Here is a 20,288-nt window from a genome sequence, read left to right as displayed (position 1 = left end):
ATATTTCTATTCTTTCTTCCAACATAGCTTAAACCAATGCTGTTTCTATATAACAACTGCATTTTCAGATGAATATGATAAGGTAGTGTCATGAAATCGATGAAAATATTACAGTGCCCTGAGATCCATTTTTTATTAATTTATTATTCATTTTACATCTAAGTTGCAGCCCCTTCCTCCTCTCCTCCCTGTCCCACCCTTATAAGTCCCTCCCCCAATTACTCCCTCCCCTTCTCATCAGAGAAGGTGAAGCCCCAATTTGGTACCACCTTGCCATGGGATATCTTCCACTGAGGCTCAACCAGGCAGTGCAGTTAGGGGAAAGGGATCCAATGGCAAGTAACAGAGTCAGAAACAGCCCCCATTCCAATTGTTGGGGACTCTGCCTACTAATGTATATGAAGTTTCAACACCTTAATATGAACATGGATGATTGCTCATGTACATGGCTATCCAGAACTGGTCCCCCACATCCCCTGCAGGGGAAATTGTCTCTCACTGTCCAGATCCAGTCTCCCTCGCCTATCTTCTGTGGAGAAAATACCTCTTCTTCTACCCCAGGTTGGTCTTCTTGTTCAAGTTAACTTTATATTTTCTTTCTATATTTGACTCATGCAGGTAAGTATTTTTTCTTTGTCAGACACCCATAAATACCTTGAGGATTTTTCAACACTCCTTTCATTATTCATTTTGAATACTGTCTGGACGAATAACAAGGACCTTGTAAAGCTTTACTGCAGGAGTCAGCACCTGGATAAGGTACTCACCCTCTGCACCACACATGTGGCTCTAAGCCTCCCAGCCCAGAAGCCCTGCTGACTGTCAGATACAACTCTTTTCTTTCTTAGCATCAGCGCCCTTTTCCCTCTCCCTGCCAGGTGTTCCTCCTGTGTACCACATTCTGGATCACTTCCTGATCCCCCATAATGTCAGAGTCTATTTTGTCATGCATTCTCCACTTTAAAAAAAAAAATCCTCTTCCCCAGTAGATTAAATAATCAAACTCAAAGAAATTGAATTATTTTGCCTTTTAATAAAATAGCTTGAAATGGCCCAGTCAGTAGTCATAAAGTCAATGGATACGCTACTAAGAATTAAGGCATTCAGTATTTAAGAAAGAGGCCATTGACAACTCTAATTCTGCTTCCACTAGGTTAAGCCTGTTTGCTTTGTGTATATAACAAAGTATATAACTTACCGTGTGTATAATCTCACTTACTGTGCTGCAACTTACAAACTAAGGAAGAAATATTAAATAGATATGAAATTTCAGGGGAAAACAGAAATACTAAATGTTTCTTAAGTAACTTGAACTTTTACTCTAAAGAAAATATAAAATTTCAGATTTTAAAATTACAGAAGATGATTAATGGGAAAATACTGTCTCTGAAACTTTTTGAGTATGGATGAAGTAACTGGCCAAAAATAAAGAAATATATAAGAAAAGTTCAAAATCCTTTGTCCTCTAGTGTTAATTAAAACCAGTCCATGGATAATGGGAAAATATGAATTTTTTTCTGCAGTTATTTTACATATTTCTTCCAAAGGTTCACTCTACTATACTGGCAGAGATGCTATTACACAAACAATGGTTATAAAGATAGTAAAAAATTAAAAATAATAGAAAATTTACAGGTATGAAAATAAGATGTTTCCTAAAGCTTATATTTGAAGAAAGATGGGAAATATATTTAGAATACATAGGTGAAAAATAATGACAGAAAATACTATCCTGTATATATTTTTATTTAATATTGTATGAGAGGGAGCACATGTGCCCTGACATACACGTGCAGATGTCAGAGCTTCACTTCCACTGTGTGTCTCACTGACTGAGCCCAGGTCATCAAGGCTTGCTGAGTGGTACTGCTGAGCCATCTCAGCAGCCCAATATTTTATGTTCTAAGAGATCTATGAACTGAGAAAGTGCATGGGAACAAGGCAGTTCCTAAGGCTAGGGAGATATCAAAGTTGACTGAGAGGCCTCTCTGCATTCTTTATCCCATCTTCCAGATTAGGGAGCCAAGAGCTTGAAATATGTATACACTATCCTTATATTTGTTTAAGGAAGTTACTTTAGAACACGTGCATAGAAATCTATTATGGTTTTCATTTATCCTTGATTTTTGTTATCCAGGTCTGTTTTATAAGTTATATGGTCATTTGTGATTTGTTTGTATTTTCCAACCTTTCAAAAAATTTTTCCCATGGTATTCGTGTAGTTAATACATAAATACACAGAAACAAGCACACACACACACACACAAACGTGTTTTCTTTAATAGACCTTCAATTATTATCAGAATTAGTTTTATCATATTTAAAGAATTTTGGATTTCCATTAATAAGCACAATAGGGCCATAATTATCAAACTACATCTCAACTGAAGATAAGTGAAAACCTACATAACTGTAATAATGATTGTTTTCATATGACATATGACAAAACAGGGATGTGAACCCTGAGAGAAACAAACCAGATGACACTGGTCATCAGACCTATGAAGGAATACTTACATTAGAGTTGTGACATGGTAGAAGTGCTTTCTAGCCCGCTCAAGTCCCTGGATTGGATTACTGGTGATAATCCCCACTCCCATTCCCACCTACACACACGTACTGTAGTAAATAAAGGTATTATTCCTGTAAGAGAAAACTTTTTTTCGAGTGTACGTGCTTCTTTTTTATTGGACATTTTATTTATTTACATTTCAAATGTTTTAACTTTTCCCGGTTACTCTCCGGAAGCCCCCTATCCAATCCTCCTTCCCCCTGCTTCCATGAGGGTGCTCCCCGACCCACTCACCCACTCCTGTCTCCCCGCTTGAATTCCACTACACTGGGGCACTGAGCCTTCACAGGACCAAAAGCCTCTCCTCCCATTGATGCCCAAAAAGGCCATCCTCTGCTACATATGCAGCTAGAGCCATGGTCCCTCCATGTGTACTCTTTGGTTGGTGGTTTAGTCTCTGGGAGCTCAGGGGTGTCTGGTTGGCTGATATTGTTGTTCTTTCTGTCCTTCTCTGTCTCTATTTCTCTCTCTCTCTCTCTATGTGACTCTCTCTCTGTCTCTCTCTGATTGTCTCTTTCTCTGTCTCTCTCTCACCCTCACTCAAAAAATAAAAGTCAGAGAAAAAAAAAAAAAACAAAAATTGCAGTGAGATAAAATGTAAAAAGCCAGAGTTCCTTTTGTGTTGGCCAACTACTTCTGGGCATCAGGCCTGCACTGGAGTGTGGACACCCCATTTGAGAAAACTGATAGTCTTTTGTCAGTGAGAATTAATATTGCTTCTTTGTTAGAAACGCACCCTTGAGTCTACTATTTCTTAATGCTGGATTTTTGTTTGGGTTGAACCTGTGTAGGTCTTGTATTTAACTAAATTAATCGCACACAGTCCTGACAAAGATACAGGAAAAGGGTATCATATATTGCCAATAGGTATAGGTACTGCCACTGTATTGTGGAAAACAGTTTGCTAGTACTTATTAAAATAAAAAAAATGGGCATTCCCATTGATCCATTAATCCAGTTTTTGTGAATATCTCCTGCAAACCATGACAGCAACACTGCAATACATCAGCACCTCCATATAACAAAAAGCATCAAATGAAAGCAGTGTTTTCCTGAACCCTAAGTTATGAGGAGCAGTGGACCCATATTTTCATATAATGGAGTTATATACAGCTATGAATGAAAAAAGCAGGCTAGTATTTAGTGACTAAAACCTTTGGTATTAAATAGAAAATATAAATGCTTGATATTAAAAAAAATTCTAAATGGCTCATTGTGGGTAGAAACATGTTGCAAGCATCAGGTGGATGATGCTGTACAAACTGTTGCTACCGAAAACAGATTTGCTACCGATGAGGGCAGAAAAGTTTCCTTATTGAATTCCAAAGCCTTTTGTTTGACTCTTGATCTGAAACTGTTAGCTATTTCATCAAAGTACATTTGTTACTAACAAATAAATTGTTTACATTTACAAAATAATAGAGGGCTTCCAAAAGCTTTCTTGCAATTTGATCAAGAAAGACGTGATTCTCTGGTCATATAACAGCCACGTGGAAAGCAACTTGTATCTGCTGGCACTCAGCCCTAATTGTGATTACATTTTATTGTGCTCAGCCTATTAAATGCTTAAATTACCAGATAACTGAATCCATGTGTCTAATAGTGGAAGGGATATTAACAGAGCCTTTGTTCCCCATTTTAGCCCGGTTCCAACAATTACTTGGATGAAGGTTAACGGTTACATTCCTAGTAAGTCCAGACTGCGGAAATCCCAGGCAGTGCTGGAGATTCCAAACCTGCAGCTGGACGATGCCGGAATCTATGAATGCACAGCTGAAAACTCCCGTGGAAAAAACTCCTTTCGTGGACAGCTACAAATATTCAGTAAGTGTCTCAGAAGAGCACAAAGCTCTTCTCCCAAGGGTAAAACAAAAAAATGCAAGTTGAACCAAGTATTATTCATCTGGCACTGAAACTCCAAATAATAACTTGAAAACGTATTTCTTTGGTATAGGAAATTTTTTTCTATTTTTTTTATTTTTTATTTTATTTATTTATTTATTTATTTATTTATTTATTTATTTTTTGGTTTTTCAAGACAGGATTTCTCTGTAGCCCTGGCTGTCCTGGAAATCACTCTGTAGACCAGGCTGGACTTGAACTCAGAAATCTCCCTGCCTCTGCCTCCCAAGTGCTGGGATTAAAGGTGTGAACCACCATGCCCAGTTGGTACAGGAAATTAAAAGGAGCCTACACAAAAATATTTTAAAGAAAAATAAACAAGGAGTTTTCAGCCTCTTTGTAGTTGACTAGGAGTATATAACCGTAAAAATGAAATGTTTGCATCAAACTAACAGTTGATAGATTCAATTTTTATTTATAAGTGATATTAACTTATGTTAGCTCTTGCCTCAACTCAGGGGTCAAAATTTTATGCCCATGCACCAAATTCTGCCTAGCTGCTGATTTAGGTAAATATCCATTTGTTTATAAATGCTCTGTTTCAGCTTTTGCTTGGCTCTGGAAGAATTAAATGGAGACAGGGACCCGCTGAGTTGCAAAGACTAAAATATTTGCTATCAAGCAGTTCACAGAAGTTTGCTGAGCTCTGGCTTGAGCTAATCCATCTGTATAACAAATAGCTCCTGCAACTTGTGGGTGTTTGTTTTCCAAAAATGCTGGTCAGCCAACCAGGTAATGTATAAGAAGTAGGGTGAAGGGGTTCAGACATTCTTGCAATCTCACATTGGGTCCCAAGTGTCACACACATCTGCTTTTCACATTTTCCTATGTGGAGAGGGGAGTGGCAAGGAGTTCATGTCCCAGTTAAAGACACCAGAGAAGGAGCACACAGAAGGAAGGGCTGTGAGGAGAGTGAACAGGCTTGGAATATGCACATGGCTGATTAATCCATAACATCTAACTCTCATTACATCTCAAGACTGTCTCTGCAGCAAACCTAAGGCCCTGTGAGGGGATTGCAAAGAGTCTTCTGAAATGCTATAAATGAAAATCAAAATTCTACAACCGCAGTAACTCCTTCTGGACTTTATCTCTTCTGCAGATTGTACCATGAACCCACCCTTCCTTCCTTCCTTCCTTCCTTCCTTCCTTCCTTCCTTCCTTCCTTCCTTCCTTCCTTCCTTCTCTCCTTCCTTCCTTCTCTTCTTCCTTCCCTCCCTCCTTCCCTCCTTCCCTCCTCCCTCCTTCTCTCCTTTCCTCCTTCCTTTCTCCCTTCTTCCCTCCATCCCTCACTCTCTCCATCTCTCCCTTCCTTTCTTTTTCCATCCTTCCTTTTTTCTTCCTTCATTCATCTACATGCCTTCAATACAGCATTGAATTGGGAAAAAAATGAACCTCAAATTCGAGCTGAAAATATACAAAGAGTCCTGAGGGTTCAAAACTCTGGTTAGACCTTAAAAACATCAGAACCTTGAATGACTGAATGCACAAAAACATCTGGGGAAAAAAAGGTATCCCTTCATACAACTGTATGAAGGATGCACACAGGGTCAGAAGCTTTCAGGCTGTGGATGCACCTATAAGTATAGGTTCTTCATGAACATTTATATTTGACTAATAACAAGTATACATATTAATAAGCCTTCCATTACTAAGGCAAAACACCTGAGATCTTCAATTCTCTCGAAAAGAAGGACAGTTAGTGCTGGCTCATGGTTTTATTGGCTTCAGTCCAGGGTTGCTCATTCTTGTCACATGTTGTGAGATTGCACATCACGGAGAAAATATTCATCTGTAAGCAGATAACAATAAGGGTTGAGGGAACTTGAGCCCCATTTGGACACAGCCCTAGTGCACTGACTACCTTCAAATAGATCCCAACTGTTAAAGTTTCAGACCTCCCCATCAGTGCAACAGTCTGGTAACCAACATTACTATATATAGGCCTTTGGGGAAGCCCCCTGTGCTAAGCTCATGGGTGTCACAATCTCAGAGGCTATTTTCCTGTATTTGTAGTTTTACTTGGGATCCTTGTTGAGTAGTAGGAGTCATACAGAAGCTCTGCACTTCAGGTCTGCCTATGAGAGAATAAAGCTACATTCTGAGGTGGCCCATTTTGTAAAAGAATTAGATCCATCATTGGTAGCAGGCAGTTAGTTTGGTTTTTGTAACAGCACTGGTATTAAAATATAATGTAGCAAAGGATAGAACATGAAGAGACCCATGTTGTTAAATAATAGGTAAAAGAAAGATAAGTTTATAAGTGTGGTGTACATAGGTTAAAAACTATAGAATTCAAGAAAAAATAGCAAAAATGAAAACTCTACATTTTGGGAGTGATTTGAAGTTCAGAATAAACTGCACAATTTTTCACATGGGTGTCCTGTGGCTTAATGTATGGTAGATTTATGGGTTAATTTCTTTGACACCTCTAGCTTCTATTGCTTTACTCAAAGCCTAGTTTTAAACTGTCACAGAAAAATTGCACCCCACATTAAACTAAACCTTGTTTGTTAGCAGTCACAATTAAAATGAAAGGGACAGATTGAACAAGAAGGAAAGTCGTGAGGAACAAAAGAAGGAAGGGGGAAAGGAGAGGGAGGGAGGGATGACTGATAGAAGATAGAAGGAGGGAACGGAGGCAGAAGAAAGACAGTGAAGTGGTGCCCATAACTTAAGCAGTTCTAAGGGGGGCTATATTGTATCTATGGTTTAGGCTTGCATAGAATTTAATGTATCTGTAACCAGGGTGCTTAGGATAGAGGCATGTTGTACTTTTTCAGATAGCTGAGAAAGGACAGTTGCACTGCAGTTGTAGAAAATAGAGAGTAGATATACTGTCATTAAGGTCTTGAGAAACACCTTCATTGATTATAAGATATTTTAATGTCTACAGTTTAATTATATGCATTTTCAAGGCAACCTTTTTGAGGTTATTTTCTATCTTTCTTTCTAGAACTAATCATGGTGTTCAGGAAACAGAAAATAGTTTTTATTATAAATCTGTGTTATTATAATGCTTATTGCTTTTATATAAATATAAGTCTTCAGGATTCAGCTTGAAGCAAGTGGATGAAAAGACTGAGGAGTGACTGCTGACAGGTAGTCAATGAGAACTTTTGTTTGAAGCTGTACATTGCCATTGCTTCACAAGAGAACTTATGTTCTAGGCTGTACATTGTCATGGTTCACACATTAGCCTGAGTTGTACTTAGGAACAAGAATATCATATCTACAGAGATAAAGAGATTATTACTACAAGTTGAGTTGGAAGCATGTGCTGTGCTTAGGTGAAAGTGTGGATAGAATGTAGGATGCTAGAAAACGACCATGAGACAGAAAGGAAGAAGGAACAGGTGGAGGAGGTGGGGGGAGGAGGGGGAGAGGGGGGAGGAGGGGGCGGAGGAGGGGGAAGAAGAAGAAGAAGAAGAAGAAGAAGAAGAAGAAGAAGAAGAAGAAGAAGAAGAAGAAGAAGAAGAAGAAGAAGAAGAAGAAGAAGAAGAAGAAGAAGAGGAGGAGGAGGAGGAGGAAGAGGAGGAGGAGGAAGAGGAGGAGGAGGAAGAGGAGGAGGAGGAAGAGGAGGAGGAGGAAGAGGAGGAGGAGGAGGAAGAAGAAGAGGAGGAGGATGAGGAGGAGGAAGAGGAGGAGGAGGAAGAGGAGGAGGAGGAAGAGGAGGAGGATGAGGAGGAGGAAGAGGAGGAGGAGGAAGAGGAGGAAGAAGAAGAAGAAGAAGAAGAAGAAGAAGAAGAAGAAGAAGAAGAAGAAGAAGAAGAAGAAGAAGAAGAAGAAGAAGAAGAAGGTGTTTTAAGGTAACGGTCTTAAGAGTTCAAGAAAATACATTCTCTTAAGAGATGTTATAAACAATTGTGTGAAGTGAGCAGCAGACACTGAGCCTTTAGCTTTGGTTAAATGAATAAATGAACAATACAAAGCTTATTTTATCAGATGTACAGTATTAGATTTAACCTCCACCCTCATAAAAATGATAAACTTTTAAAAATTACAACCAAACAACCAAACAAAAAAAGAACAGAATCCAATCTGGAGTTGCTAACTGAAGCTCATCTCTTATCTCCATCTTTGCTAGCTATATAGTAAGAGGAAGATGACCCCTACGGACTGTGTTATCCAGCTTCAGGAGCTACTGACACATTAAATTATTCCTGTTCTTCAAAATTGTGTTTTTCTCTGTTTGAATTTTCAAGAGGGTTTTACCATTCTAAAACTATACATAGGTTCACCTTAGAAAATGATATAAGCTTACAGATTCCCAGTTTTTAAAAATCATCCATGATGATTTTGGGGAAACATTTTCTTGTCTTGAATCTATTACTCTGAAAATGATGCCATATATGTGTTCGCATCTGATAAAAAAATAAAGTTGAATTTATGTATGGGTGATAGACTGGGGCAGAGAATCAATCACTGTTTATTATATTCAATCATCATAGCAGTCCACTGAAATAGAAATTATCATCTACAGCTTACAAATGAGGCTCATTAAAGAAATTCATTCCCAGTTATAGATTACAGCAAGGGCACTAAAGAGAAGGGCTTGAACCTATGTTCACCCCCCAGCTATATCATCCAGCACTGTACATGAGCTTTCTTTGGCTTACAGCTGAGAGCCATAACACTAAAATTGATCTATGTCAGTAAAATGTGTTGAGTCCTCAATACTTAAGATACAGGAACAGAGAAGCAACCAATAACACTTAGCATATGTCAGGAGAGACTTCCAGAATTCCCAAAGACGAGAGGTAATAAGCATGGCTTGCTCTATGCACATCTGCTTCCTGCATCACAAAATGGAACTCGGAGATGGTTCTGAAGCCCAAATGTGTCACATAAGTAGCTGCCAGGATGCAATGCATCTGGCGAGGTTCTAACAGTTTTCCACTTCAAAGACCGTATGTCTCCTCAGTTTCCTAAGCCCTGAAAGACGTGGTCCAACATAAGCTAGATGAAAGTTACTAAGCAAACCTGGGATTTTTCTCTCATTTAAATTGTGTGTGAAGGAATGTTTATATGCATGCCTCTGTATGTTTGTGTATACAGAGTATGTGTACACATGTATGTGTATGTGGGTGTTTGTATGTATTTGAGGTATACATATGTGTGTGTCTTCATGTGTGCATGTGTGCATTGTGATGTGTGTATATGTCTGTGTATGTGTGGTATGCTTTATGTGTGCAAGCATGTGTGTGTGTGCATGTGTGCATGCATGCTTGTGTGTGTGTGTGCACGTGATATAACACATGTGGATGTCAGAGGATAATTTGCAGAAGTTAGCTCTTTTCTTCTACCTTGTGATCACAGGAGCTGAACTCAGATGTGGGATAAGCATCTGTCCTTCTTAAGCCATGTCACTGGTCCATATTTTCATTTTATAGATAAGTGAACAATTCCCCACTATGCAGACCAAGTTGTGGTGTGTGCTGACCCTGTGTTACTATGTACAAGTTAAAGCTACCTCCTCCCCCTAGTTAACTTCAATCTGCTGCCAAAGAAAAATTTAAAGGGAACTGTGTGTCTCTAATTTTAAATTACCTGGACTCTTTCAGGATGCTGCACTGAAATACTTTCAGGCTACAATCTAGTATGTGTTTTTAAAACTATCCTCTGTTCCATTTCACTGCATCTCTTATTACTTTCTGCATGTAATTAATGCACAATTGGCAGTTTAGGGAATATGATGCAATGTTAAAACAAAGGATAACAACAGAAGAGTGCCATGAACACTAAGACGACCTGGTATTGGATGAAACTCCTTGCACATCATACAGTCACAGATGATAACTCATAAATATCTTGATGTTTAGTCATTGAGAAAGATTTATTTTAGAAATATGGAGTTTATTTTCATTTTGGGGGGTGTTTTTTTTGTTTTTTGTTTTTGTTTTTTGTGTGGGGGTTGTTGTTGTTTTTGTGTTGTTGTTGTTGTTGTTGTTGTTGTTGTTGTTGTTGTTGTTGTTGTTGTTTGAGACAGGGTTTCTCTGGAACTCTTTTTGTAGACCAGGCTGGCCTCGAACTCAGAAATTCGCCTGCCTCTGCCTCCCAAGTGCTGGGATTAAAGGTGTACGCCACCACCGCCCTTATCTTCATTTTTAACATCATCCATGATCCACATTTTGTTTGTGTTTATGTGTGTGTTTATACATATGTGCATATTTGTGTGGCACTTAAAAATCCTTTCTTTTAAATCAGTTGCCAAGCAACTTGTATCCATTGACTGGGAAGAGCATCTGAGGACACAGAAAGTCACACACAAGGTACAGAGTTGCTTTTGTTACTATGTAATACAGATGTTGTCTAATATGGAGCACACTGCTCAGCTCAACACTAGGAGTGCCCATGCTTTGATTGTTTCAAACAAATTATATAGCCACACAATTATTTTCTTTAAAATATTTTATTTACAAGTAAGTCAGTGAAGAAAATACCTTTAAACTTTTATTTTGTACATTCTATATATGTCCCCAATGTTTAATGATAATGAAATCTCTCTATGCTACCATTTTAAAACTTTCTTCACTAATTATATTGAAGGAACTTGATTAAATTCTGAAAAATTTGTGCTAAGTAAAATTCAAACTCAAAAATTAGCTTTTCAAAATCATTCCCATGTACACATACACAGACATGTACACATACACAGACATGTAGACATACATCAGAGCATGTTATGTGCTGCTGTACACAGAAGTTATTCTTTCAAGTGACTGACTCCCTACCATGTAAGCTCTGGAGAGAAGCAAACCAATTGTTTTAAAGTGTGTGTGTGTGTGTGTGTCTGTCTATCTATCTGTCTGTAAGCCTGTGTGTCTCTGTGTCATTGTGCATGAGTTTGTGATGTTTACGTTATAATTTTATGTTTACAGAGATATCTTCTGTAAGCAAAATACTCATACTGTCCTGTCTGTTGTTTGGGAAATAGTTTTGTGTGTAATGACATGCGCCTGTGTGTGATGATATGTACGTAAACTGGGCACTGGTGACCAATGTTTCAGATGCAGGAGAAACTCGATGAGGTTGAGGTTTGCCTGGTCTACAGAGCTAGTTCTAAGACAGCGCAGACTATACACATACACACACACACACACACACACACACACACACACACACACACACCTGTGAAAGAAAGAAAGAAAGAAAGAAAGAAAGAAAGAAAGAAAGGAGAAGAGAAGAGAAGAGAAGAGAAGAGAAGAGAAGAGAAGAGAAGAGAAGAGAAGAGAAGAGAAGAGAAGAGAAAAAATAATAACGTGCTCACCTGTGTAATAATGACACCCCCTTATAATAATGATAAGCCCCCTGTGTAACAATGACATTCTCTTCTGTGTAATAATGGTATGTTACCCCATGTAATAATAACATGCCCCTGTATAATGATGTGCTATTCTGTGTAATAATGACACAACCCCTGTATAATACTAATGTGCTCCCCTGTGTAATAATGACATGCTCTTCTGCCTAATAATGACGTGCCCCCCATGTAATAGTGATGTGCTCCCCTGTGTAACAATGGTGTTCCCCCACAAGTAATAACAGCATTCTTCCCTGTGTAAAAATAATATTCTTCCCTGTGTAATAATGACATGTCCCCCTCGATCAATAATTGTGTATGCTGCTGTGTAATAGTGATGTACTCTCCTGTGTAAGGAAGTGCTCCCTGTGTAGTGATGTGCTCCCCTGTAGTTACATGAGTGCTACACATAAGAACTAAATCTATAGAAATACTGTTGATTTTTGCCACGGAAGGTTAAATGTGATAAACGTGGAAGTATTGAGCTTGCTTTTCTTTCTTGTTTAAATGTTCACAGCATACCCACACTGGGTACAGAAACTGAATGATACCCAACTGGACAGTGGGAGTCCACTGCAGTGGGAATGCAAGGCTACTGGAAAGCCCAGACCCACATACCGCTGGCTGAAGAACGGAGTACCCCTCCTGCCGCAGGTACGGTACGTGGGGAGCTCAGAACGTCGGCCTAGCAATTTAAGTACCATGGTATATTCATTAGGGTTTGTAAAGAGAATCTATTATATACTGTGTGGAACCATCACATGGTTATAAAATGCTGATGGCCTGTTAGCTGAGGCAGGATTAGAAGGTGGGACATCTGGCAGAGAGAGGGGAATTCTGGGAAAGAGTCAGGAGGGAGATTCACCGGAGACTCTGAAAAGTTAGCTATATGAAACTAGGAGAGGTAACTAGACATCTGCCAGACGTAGACTAGGAAAAAAAAAAGATTATATAAGTTATGAGCTAGTCAGGGAACAAGTCCAAGCTTATGGCCTTTATTTTATTTATTCATAAAATTAAGCCTCATAGTCATTCTTCTGGGAACAAAGAGGCTGAATAGAAACGCTCCTGTATACAATGGCTACTATTTCTGAATAGAAACGCTCCTGTATACAATGGCTACTATTTCTGAGATAAAATACCATAACCAAAAGCAGCCATATAACAGTTCATTATCAAAAGCAATCAGGGCAAGAACTCAAGCAGGGCTGGAATCTAGAGGCAGAGCTGATGCAGAAGCTACGAAGGATGTTGCTTACTGGCCTTCTCCTCTTGGCTTCTTCAGCCTGCTTTCTAATAGAACCCAGGACCACCAGCCCAGGGGTGGTACCACCCACTATGGGCTGGGCTCTTACCCATCAATCTCTGATTAAGAAAATGCCTAACTGGCTTGCCTATAATTATAGAAGGGTTTTCTCCAATGATATTCCCAAATTTCTGATGACTTGGCATGTGTCAAGTTAGCATAAAACTACCATGTTTACATTGTATGTAGCACAAAGTGGTCCTCTCTTGCCTTCTATTATGTGTATGCATAAATACATATGCAATATGTAAAAATCATTTATTATTTTAATTATGTGATTCCCTGTTAGAGTAATTATATTACACAAAAGTTATTAAAAGCCTATAAATCCATAGGTAAATATTACCAATCATGATAGACTTGCCGCCATTTCTAGCTGACCTTTAGCCCTCATTTGGTTCACGGCCCCCACTGATAAAACTGATCTGGAGCACAAGATTGCTTGGTTTGTGTTTCTATATGAAAAAAGAAAAACTAGAAAAAGATTGCAGTACCCTGTGTTCTGGTGTCCTGGGAAGGGTCTTTTCATGATATCTAAACTTAACAAATGTCTTTTCAATAAATCAATTGCATACTTTTAAAACTATTTCCTGTATGACAGATTTACATTGATTACTTTTTAATTGCATCATAAGTATGTTAATTTTAATAGCTCTCTCCCTTGGTTGTGGCCTTCACAGGAAGGTGATCAGAGGAGAAATAGATCACTGCGTATGACAAGAAAGAAGGACTCTGTAGACAGTTTTAACAGAGTGTAAAATCTTGCCCAGGCAGGCAGGAGGGTCCCATGCTGACTCCTGTACCATTTACCACCTAGGGTCTCAGTTTCTTCCTTTTTAAAGTCATGCCTTTCTCATAGCTTCAAGTTCTAACATTGTCTTCTTCTGAAGTCAGATAAAGCTAAAGAAAATAAAGTTATACCAAGAGAAAGAGACACATACAAAGCCATGAAAGCAAACTTAGATTTCTGTTCACAAGCCCTTCCTCTGACCTTCTTAGGGAGTCCCACTAGGAGACCACTGATGGTCACATATTTTATTCCCAACATCCAGATTATACAAATCCCTCTGCCAGATATTGTCTGTGCTGAGTGAATGGGTTTATTTTGAAGATGGTGTCAAATTACCCAGTATCTATATTAATAATGGAATCCTGGTTCATGAAGATGTTAAAACATAAAGAGTTGAATCTAAGATATCTCTGCTTTTAAATTTTTAATAGTAAAATTTGTTTAATATGTACTTTTTTCTTACTTTATACTTATCTGATCTGTCCTTTATAAAAACATCCACATAATGCTAAAGTGTGTATATCTCAGCTGATAAATGTGTATATAACCTAACTACATGATAGTTGTTGCTTTTGGGGATCTGTGTTAGTTTGTTGAGAAGTAAGAGAAGAGTCACACCTCTGGCCAGATGGACACAGGGACCATGGCCATGAGTTAACATACCTCTGTTATACTCCATGCCCTCTGTCCTTTCCTGAATGGGACAATTTTGTATTTCTGCTGCATAAAAGGAATGCCTATTAACTCCATCTTTCTTTTATTATTTTTATTATGTATTTATTTCACTTACATTTCCAATGCTATCCCAAAAGTCCCCCACACCCTCCCACACCCACTCCCCACCCATCCATTACCACTTCTTGGCCCTGGCGTTCCCTTATACTGAGGCATACAAAGTTTGCACGACCAATGGGCCTCTCTTTCCACTGATGGCCGACGAGGCCATCTTCTGATACATATGCAGCTAGAGACATGAGCTCTGGGGGGGTACTGTTTAGTTCATATTGTTGTTCCACCTATAGGGTTGCAGATTCCCCCAGCTCCTTGGGAACTTTCCCTAGCTCCTCCATTGGGGGCCCTGTGATCCATCCAATAGCTGACTGTGAGCACCACTTCTGTGTTTGCTAGGTCCCAGCATAGTCTCACAAGAGACAGCTATATCAGGGTCCTTTCAGCAAAATCTTGCTAGTGTATGCAATAGTGTCAGCGTTTGGAGGCTGATTATGGGATGGATCCCAGGGTACGCCAGTCTCTAGATGATTCATCCTTTTGTCTCAGCTCCAAACTTTGTCACTGTAACTCCTTCCATTGGTGTTTTGTTCCCAATTCTAAGAAGGGGCAAAGTATCCACACTGGTCTTCGTTCTTCTTGAGTTTCATGTGTTTCACAAATTGTATCTTATATCTTGGGTATTCTAAGTTTCTGGGTTAATATCCACTTATCAGTGAGTACATATCATGTGAGTTCTTTTGTGATTGAGTTATCTCACTGATGATGTAACCCCACCTTTCTTGTTTCGTCTTTTGAATTCAACTAACTAGTCTACCAAACAAAGCTGTCTCAGACAAGATCAAAAACACTGAGCAATAAATCATAATTGATTTCCAAAAGGCAATTGGAAATCATAATTGATCTAAAAAAGGTGAGATATAGATAGATAGATAGATAGATAGATAGATAGATAGATAGATAGATATAAAATAATAGAATTACAGAATGATGGCATCTCTGTTTACTAGATACCCCTTTGGGTGGTCTCTGGGATTTTAAGTGGGTGGTTCACTTGAGTGGTTTGCTTTCTAGATCTCATTTCTGTTTATGCCATTACAGAGCAGAGTGGACACAGTTAATGGAATATTGGCGATCCATAGTGTGAATCAATCAGATGCTGGGATGTATCAGTGTTTGGCTGAGAATAAATATGGAGCTATTTATGCGAGTGCTGAGCTGAAGATTCTAGGTATGCAGTTTTTTTGGCAAATAAAGAAGAAAGACGTTTGGCTTTCTTCTCCCTTATTCCAACTATGCTGAAGTTTTATGATGTGATTCTAAAACCCATTTTAAAACTGAAAAGAAGCACTATATCACGTTGATATTCCTTCTGCAATTTCTCCCATCATGTTTTTGTGCTTGACTTCATCATAAATGGCTGATACGATATGTCTTTGCTATGACAGAGAATAAAATCATATAAGAGAATATGTTAATTTTCACAGGAGAAACTGCAGAGTGTGTGTATGGGACTGTTCTCAGTTCATTCTTTTGCTGTGTTTAAATACCCTAACACAGCAGCTTAAGGGAGCAAAGTTTATTTGTCTTACACTTCCAGGTAACAGTCCATCAGGGAAGGAACCCAAGCAATAACCTGAAGCAGAAACTATGGAACCATGATGCTTCGTACTAGCTCCAACAGGCTCATGCTTAGATTTCTTATACAGCTCAGAAGCATCAGCCTAGCAATGGTGCAACCACAGTGAACCAGGCCCTCTTATATCACCTAATAATCACAAGAATCCCCCATACACATGCATAGCTTAATCGTTTCTGAGCAATACCCCATCTGAGATTTTACTCTTTGGCAACTCTAGACTGATTTAAGTTGACAAAGGTAAAAAGGACAGGGATCCCTTATTTGGCCAGCTTGTCCTATTCCCATAGAAATGTTAATGTTTTCCTAAGTATTTCTAATTACTACTGTATGATTGACACTTCAGAAAAGAAACACCAAAGTGAATAGCACCCTGGCCATAGCCATCTGCATCGGAGAGAAAAGCCTCTCTGGGATCCAGAGTGCAAGTATTAAAAACTCCACCTTTGCTTAAATCAGACTCTGGGCAGGAGCTTAAGTCCACTGCAGAATACTGCAGAATGATTTCACCCAGAGCAATACTGAGGGTATTGAGGATGCCTGCACTGTAACACTTACATGGGTCCCTAAACACTAACTGTGGTTCAGGTATGGCTGCAGTGCAAAGAGAGACTTGACTTCTCAATGCATTTCAGAACCTTCTGTAAACACAACATTTACAGAAAAAATGGATGGTCCCTGGAACCTGCAAAGGTACCATTTACATATAAACTAAGTGTAATACATCATAGGTACTCAGTTATGAATATTTACAAGTGAAATTGTTCTACGTTACAAAAAATTATAGCTAATAGATACAGGATTCCATCACAATTTCATCAAATCAAATATTAATTACAAATCAAATATTAATAATGTATTGCCTTGTCAACACATGTTTCAGTGTCTCAGAATTGAAAGGTTGATTCAATCACTAGTCATCTCAGTGCTTTCCCCAAAACAGTCTCAAACCCTTCTCTTCAATGCATACTTTCAAAAGTATCTTTTATGAGTCAGTCCCTGGGGCAGTCAAAACAATTACATGTAATCTTCCCATGCCTTCCTCTGCTCATCATCAATATTTTGACAGGCCTCAATTGTACTGTATTTATTGTACTTTATTTTTGTACTGTCCTGCATCGTATGGCTTTAACATGAGCATACATTACTACTGAGCATTACGCAAAGGTTCAACTTGCATAAACAACCACTCACTCAGGCACTGGAAACATATATTTCAGAGAAAAAAGAATCTTAATATAAATATGGTAAATGCTAATGAATGTTGCTACTTAGATGAGTAATTGAGACAAATGAAATAAATTTTGACTTAAAAGTCATATAGTTCCATTTCTTTAAAGATTTTTTCTTTGAAAACTGCAGTCACCTCTGTATGATTCTAAAGTAACATAGGAAGCCTAAATTAAATTAGGAAATGGAAGTCAAAAATTGTCTTGCCTAGAACTTTAGTCCATCACTGCAGAGAAGCCCAAAGTTGAGTCTCTTGACTGACCTCCTAAACAATGACTAAGTGACTACCAATCTTCCACAGTTGACATTGGTAATCATGAATAAAGTGTCATTTATCAAAGTATTCTTTATTTGTAAGCTCCACTAAAATATTTATTAATTAATAAATTTTGTGCTAATGCCATATAGTTTTTGTGAGATTTTTAAGAGAAACCTATGCCAGAGAAAGGAATGGAACTTGTGGGTAAATGAACCTTAATTCTCAGCATTGCCTCTGATGGAATTCAATTCTCTTCACCACAGCTTCGCCGCCCTCCTTTGAACTGAATCAAGTGAAGAAATCAATAATTGTTACCAAAGATCGGGGAGTGCTCATAGAGTGCAAACCCCAGGGATCTCCAAAACCAGCCATCTCCTGGAGGAAGGGAGACAAGGCAGTGAGGGCGAATAAAAGGTGACAACTTTACTTTGCATTTCAATTTCTTACCACCAAAATTAATTTCTTTTTGTTAGTATACGCAGTGAGGGACGTCTCCAAGTTCTCTTCATACACACACAGCTACACACTTCTCCTACTACCCTATATTTTGTAATCCCTCTTCTTCCTCACACCCTGCCTTCCCCAAATAGATCCTCCCTCTGCTGAGAACAAAACCACGTGTTTTAGAGGTTGCAAATGACACACGTGGTGAAGGATGTAAGTCTTGCAGAGATTATGACATGTTTCAAAAAATAACTAAAATGTGATGTTTTTCTATGTCTGACCCTAACAAGGTCTATCTCACTTCAACAACTTCTTTGCCACCTAGCAAGAAGTTCAGTCTATTTTAAATGAAACTCGCTGGTTTTGCTTTTCATTTTGGCTTTGCATAATGGCGGACCACATATTGTCTGTGATCATTTTACACTCTGTGTTTTTGTTTGATGCTGGTATTTAGATAATGTGACTTTATTCTGGGTTTTCTGCATAGTCCTTTTAGGATCAAATTTGTGCCATGTGATGTTTTTTTCTAATGTTTTCTTTTCTTTTTTTAATCATTTGGGTGAAAATGAAATAGAATTACTTTGGTGGCAGCATGCACATGTAAAATATGTAGAAAAATATTCATCATATCAATGTTTGTCTCTGGAAATCAAGAAGCAAAGTAACAAAAAAAAAAAATCCAGACAATGTGAATGAATCCATCCTGCTGTGCTCTATCTGCAATGGTCTGGCAAGTTCCAAGCTTTGCTGGTCATTATTCAGTGCTGTTAGAGGTACTGGTAAAGATGTGCTAAAACATCTGCTACGGAAGTTACAGGAAGTTACAGTGTATATTATTGACTTGACTAGTTCTGCATGTGCAGAGGTAAGTATCAGAATACTTAGGTAACTCAAGACAGCACTGGTGTCTAGTCTAGTAACTTTGGATTTTGTATTTAAATTTTGAGAAATTTCTTTACAAAGTGATGTTTCAGTCTTAGATAACTGATCTAAATAGTCTCAGATGAGCCTTGTTTCATGGTTGAGTTCAGGTTGGGCAGGCAGGACCTCTTTGTTTAACTGGGATGATCACATGGGTATGAGCAGTCAGAATAAGCTTCTTGGTTTCACAGAAAAGTCTGTCCTGTGCAGGGAGTACATGACAAACTGTTATATCAGCATTTCCCTTTGGCTGAATCAAAAGGTATAAGCTATTCTATTTTGAGTGCGTTATTTTATTTTGTTTTGAGGCAGCCTGGGAATCTTCTCCTATTTACTGCAGTTCACATGAGTGTTCATCAGCTATTCAGCAATATCATACTGTGAGTTTAAAATTAGGTGGCATCGGTTTTTACCAGACTGGATATACTAACAGGAGTAACAAAGTTGACTGTTGCAATAACATAAGCAAAATAAACTTGGTATTTTTTAGAAATTGAAAGTCACAGTTTATGGGTTTCCCAGCTGTGTCTACCTGATTTGAAATATACCCCTGAGTATTCAGTCATGAGACAGGTGCTGACCTCAAGCTCAGCTACCCTATTTATTTTCAAATTTCTGTACTATTCATTGAAATGCTATTCAGAAAGGAGACTGCAAAGTGAAGTGTTTATGTTTTCCTTATTCAAGGAAAAACAAGATTTGACCATATTTACCTTTCCCGGTTTACATATTTCAAAATGCAAACTGGTTCTGCTAACAGATAAATAGTGGCCTTTCCCGTGCTGAGACTGATAGATATAGCTGAGCCAGGTGGCTCCTGTAACCCCAGCTACTTACTAGAATGAGAGAGGAGACTCTCACACTAAAGTTTTCCCTGGGAGGCACAGAGAGACCAGGATCAAAGTACAACAAACCTAAAACAGATGACTGAGAATATGACAGAGTGATGCACTGTGCACATGTCTAATTCCCAGAACAAAACCAAAGTTCTCATAGTAGCAAACTACCATGATCATGAATGGACAATGAGTTACCATAGAGAGTCATCACAACTTCCTTGAATGCTTCATTTATTTGGTCCTAAAACCTGCAAAAGAAGTGGATTATGAGTCTTAGGCAACTTTATAGTTGCTGTCTGTTTCCTCAAGCTCATGTCTGTAGCATAATGGTTAGTCAGTGAGAACTGCTACTCA

At 38.5% G+C, this 20,288-nt stretch overlaps 1 protein-coding gene across 5 annotated transcripts in view; it reads left to right on the top strand.

Moving 5' to 3' along the window:
* The window catches only part of Cntn5 (contactin 5), a 1,232,986-nt gene that overhangs the window by 901,775 nt on the left and 310,923 nt on the right, over positions 1–20,288 (top strand). For all 5 annotated transcript variants that reach the window (XM_021171282.3, XM_029481828.2, XM_029481826.2 and 2 more), the window contains 4 exons: positions 4,215–4,396; positions 12,295–12,431; positions 15,704–15,833; positions 17,994–18,144. In XM_021171282.3, coding sequence (XP_021026941.1) covers positions 4,215–4,396; positions 12,295–12,431; positions 15,704–15,833; positions 17,994–18,144 — 600 coding nt within the window. The remainder of the gene's footprint in view (positions 1–4,214; positions 4,397–12,294; positions 12,432–15,703; positions 15,834–17,993; positions 18,145–20,288) is intronic.

The sequence above is a fragment of the Mus caroli genome, unplaced genomic scaffold, assembly GCF_978045245.1.
Source record: "Mus caroli unplaced genomic scaffold, Mus_caroli_1 scaffold_11, whole genome shotgun sequence".
NCBI lineage: Eukaryota > Metazoa > Chordata > Mammalia > Rodentia > Muridae > Mus > Mus caroli.
Note: the sequence above shows the minus strand (reverse complement) of the source record. Positions and strands in the feature narration are given on the sequence as shown.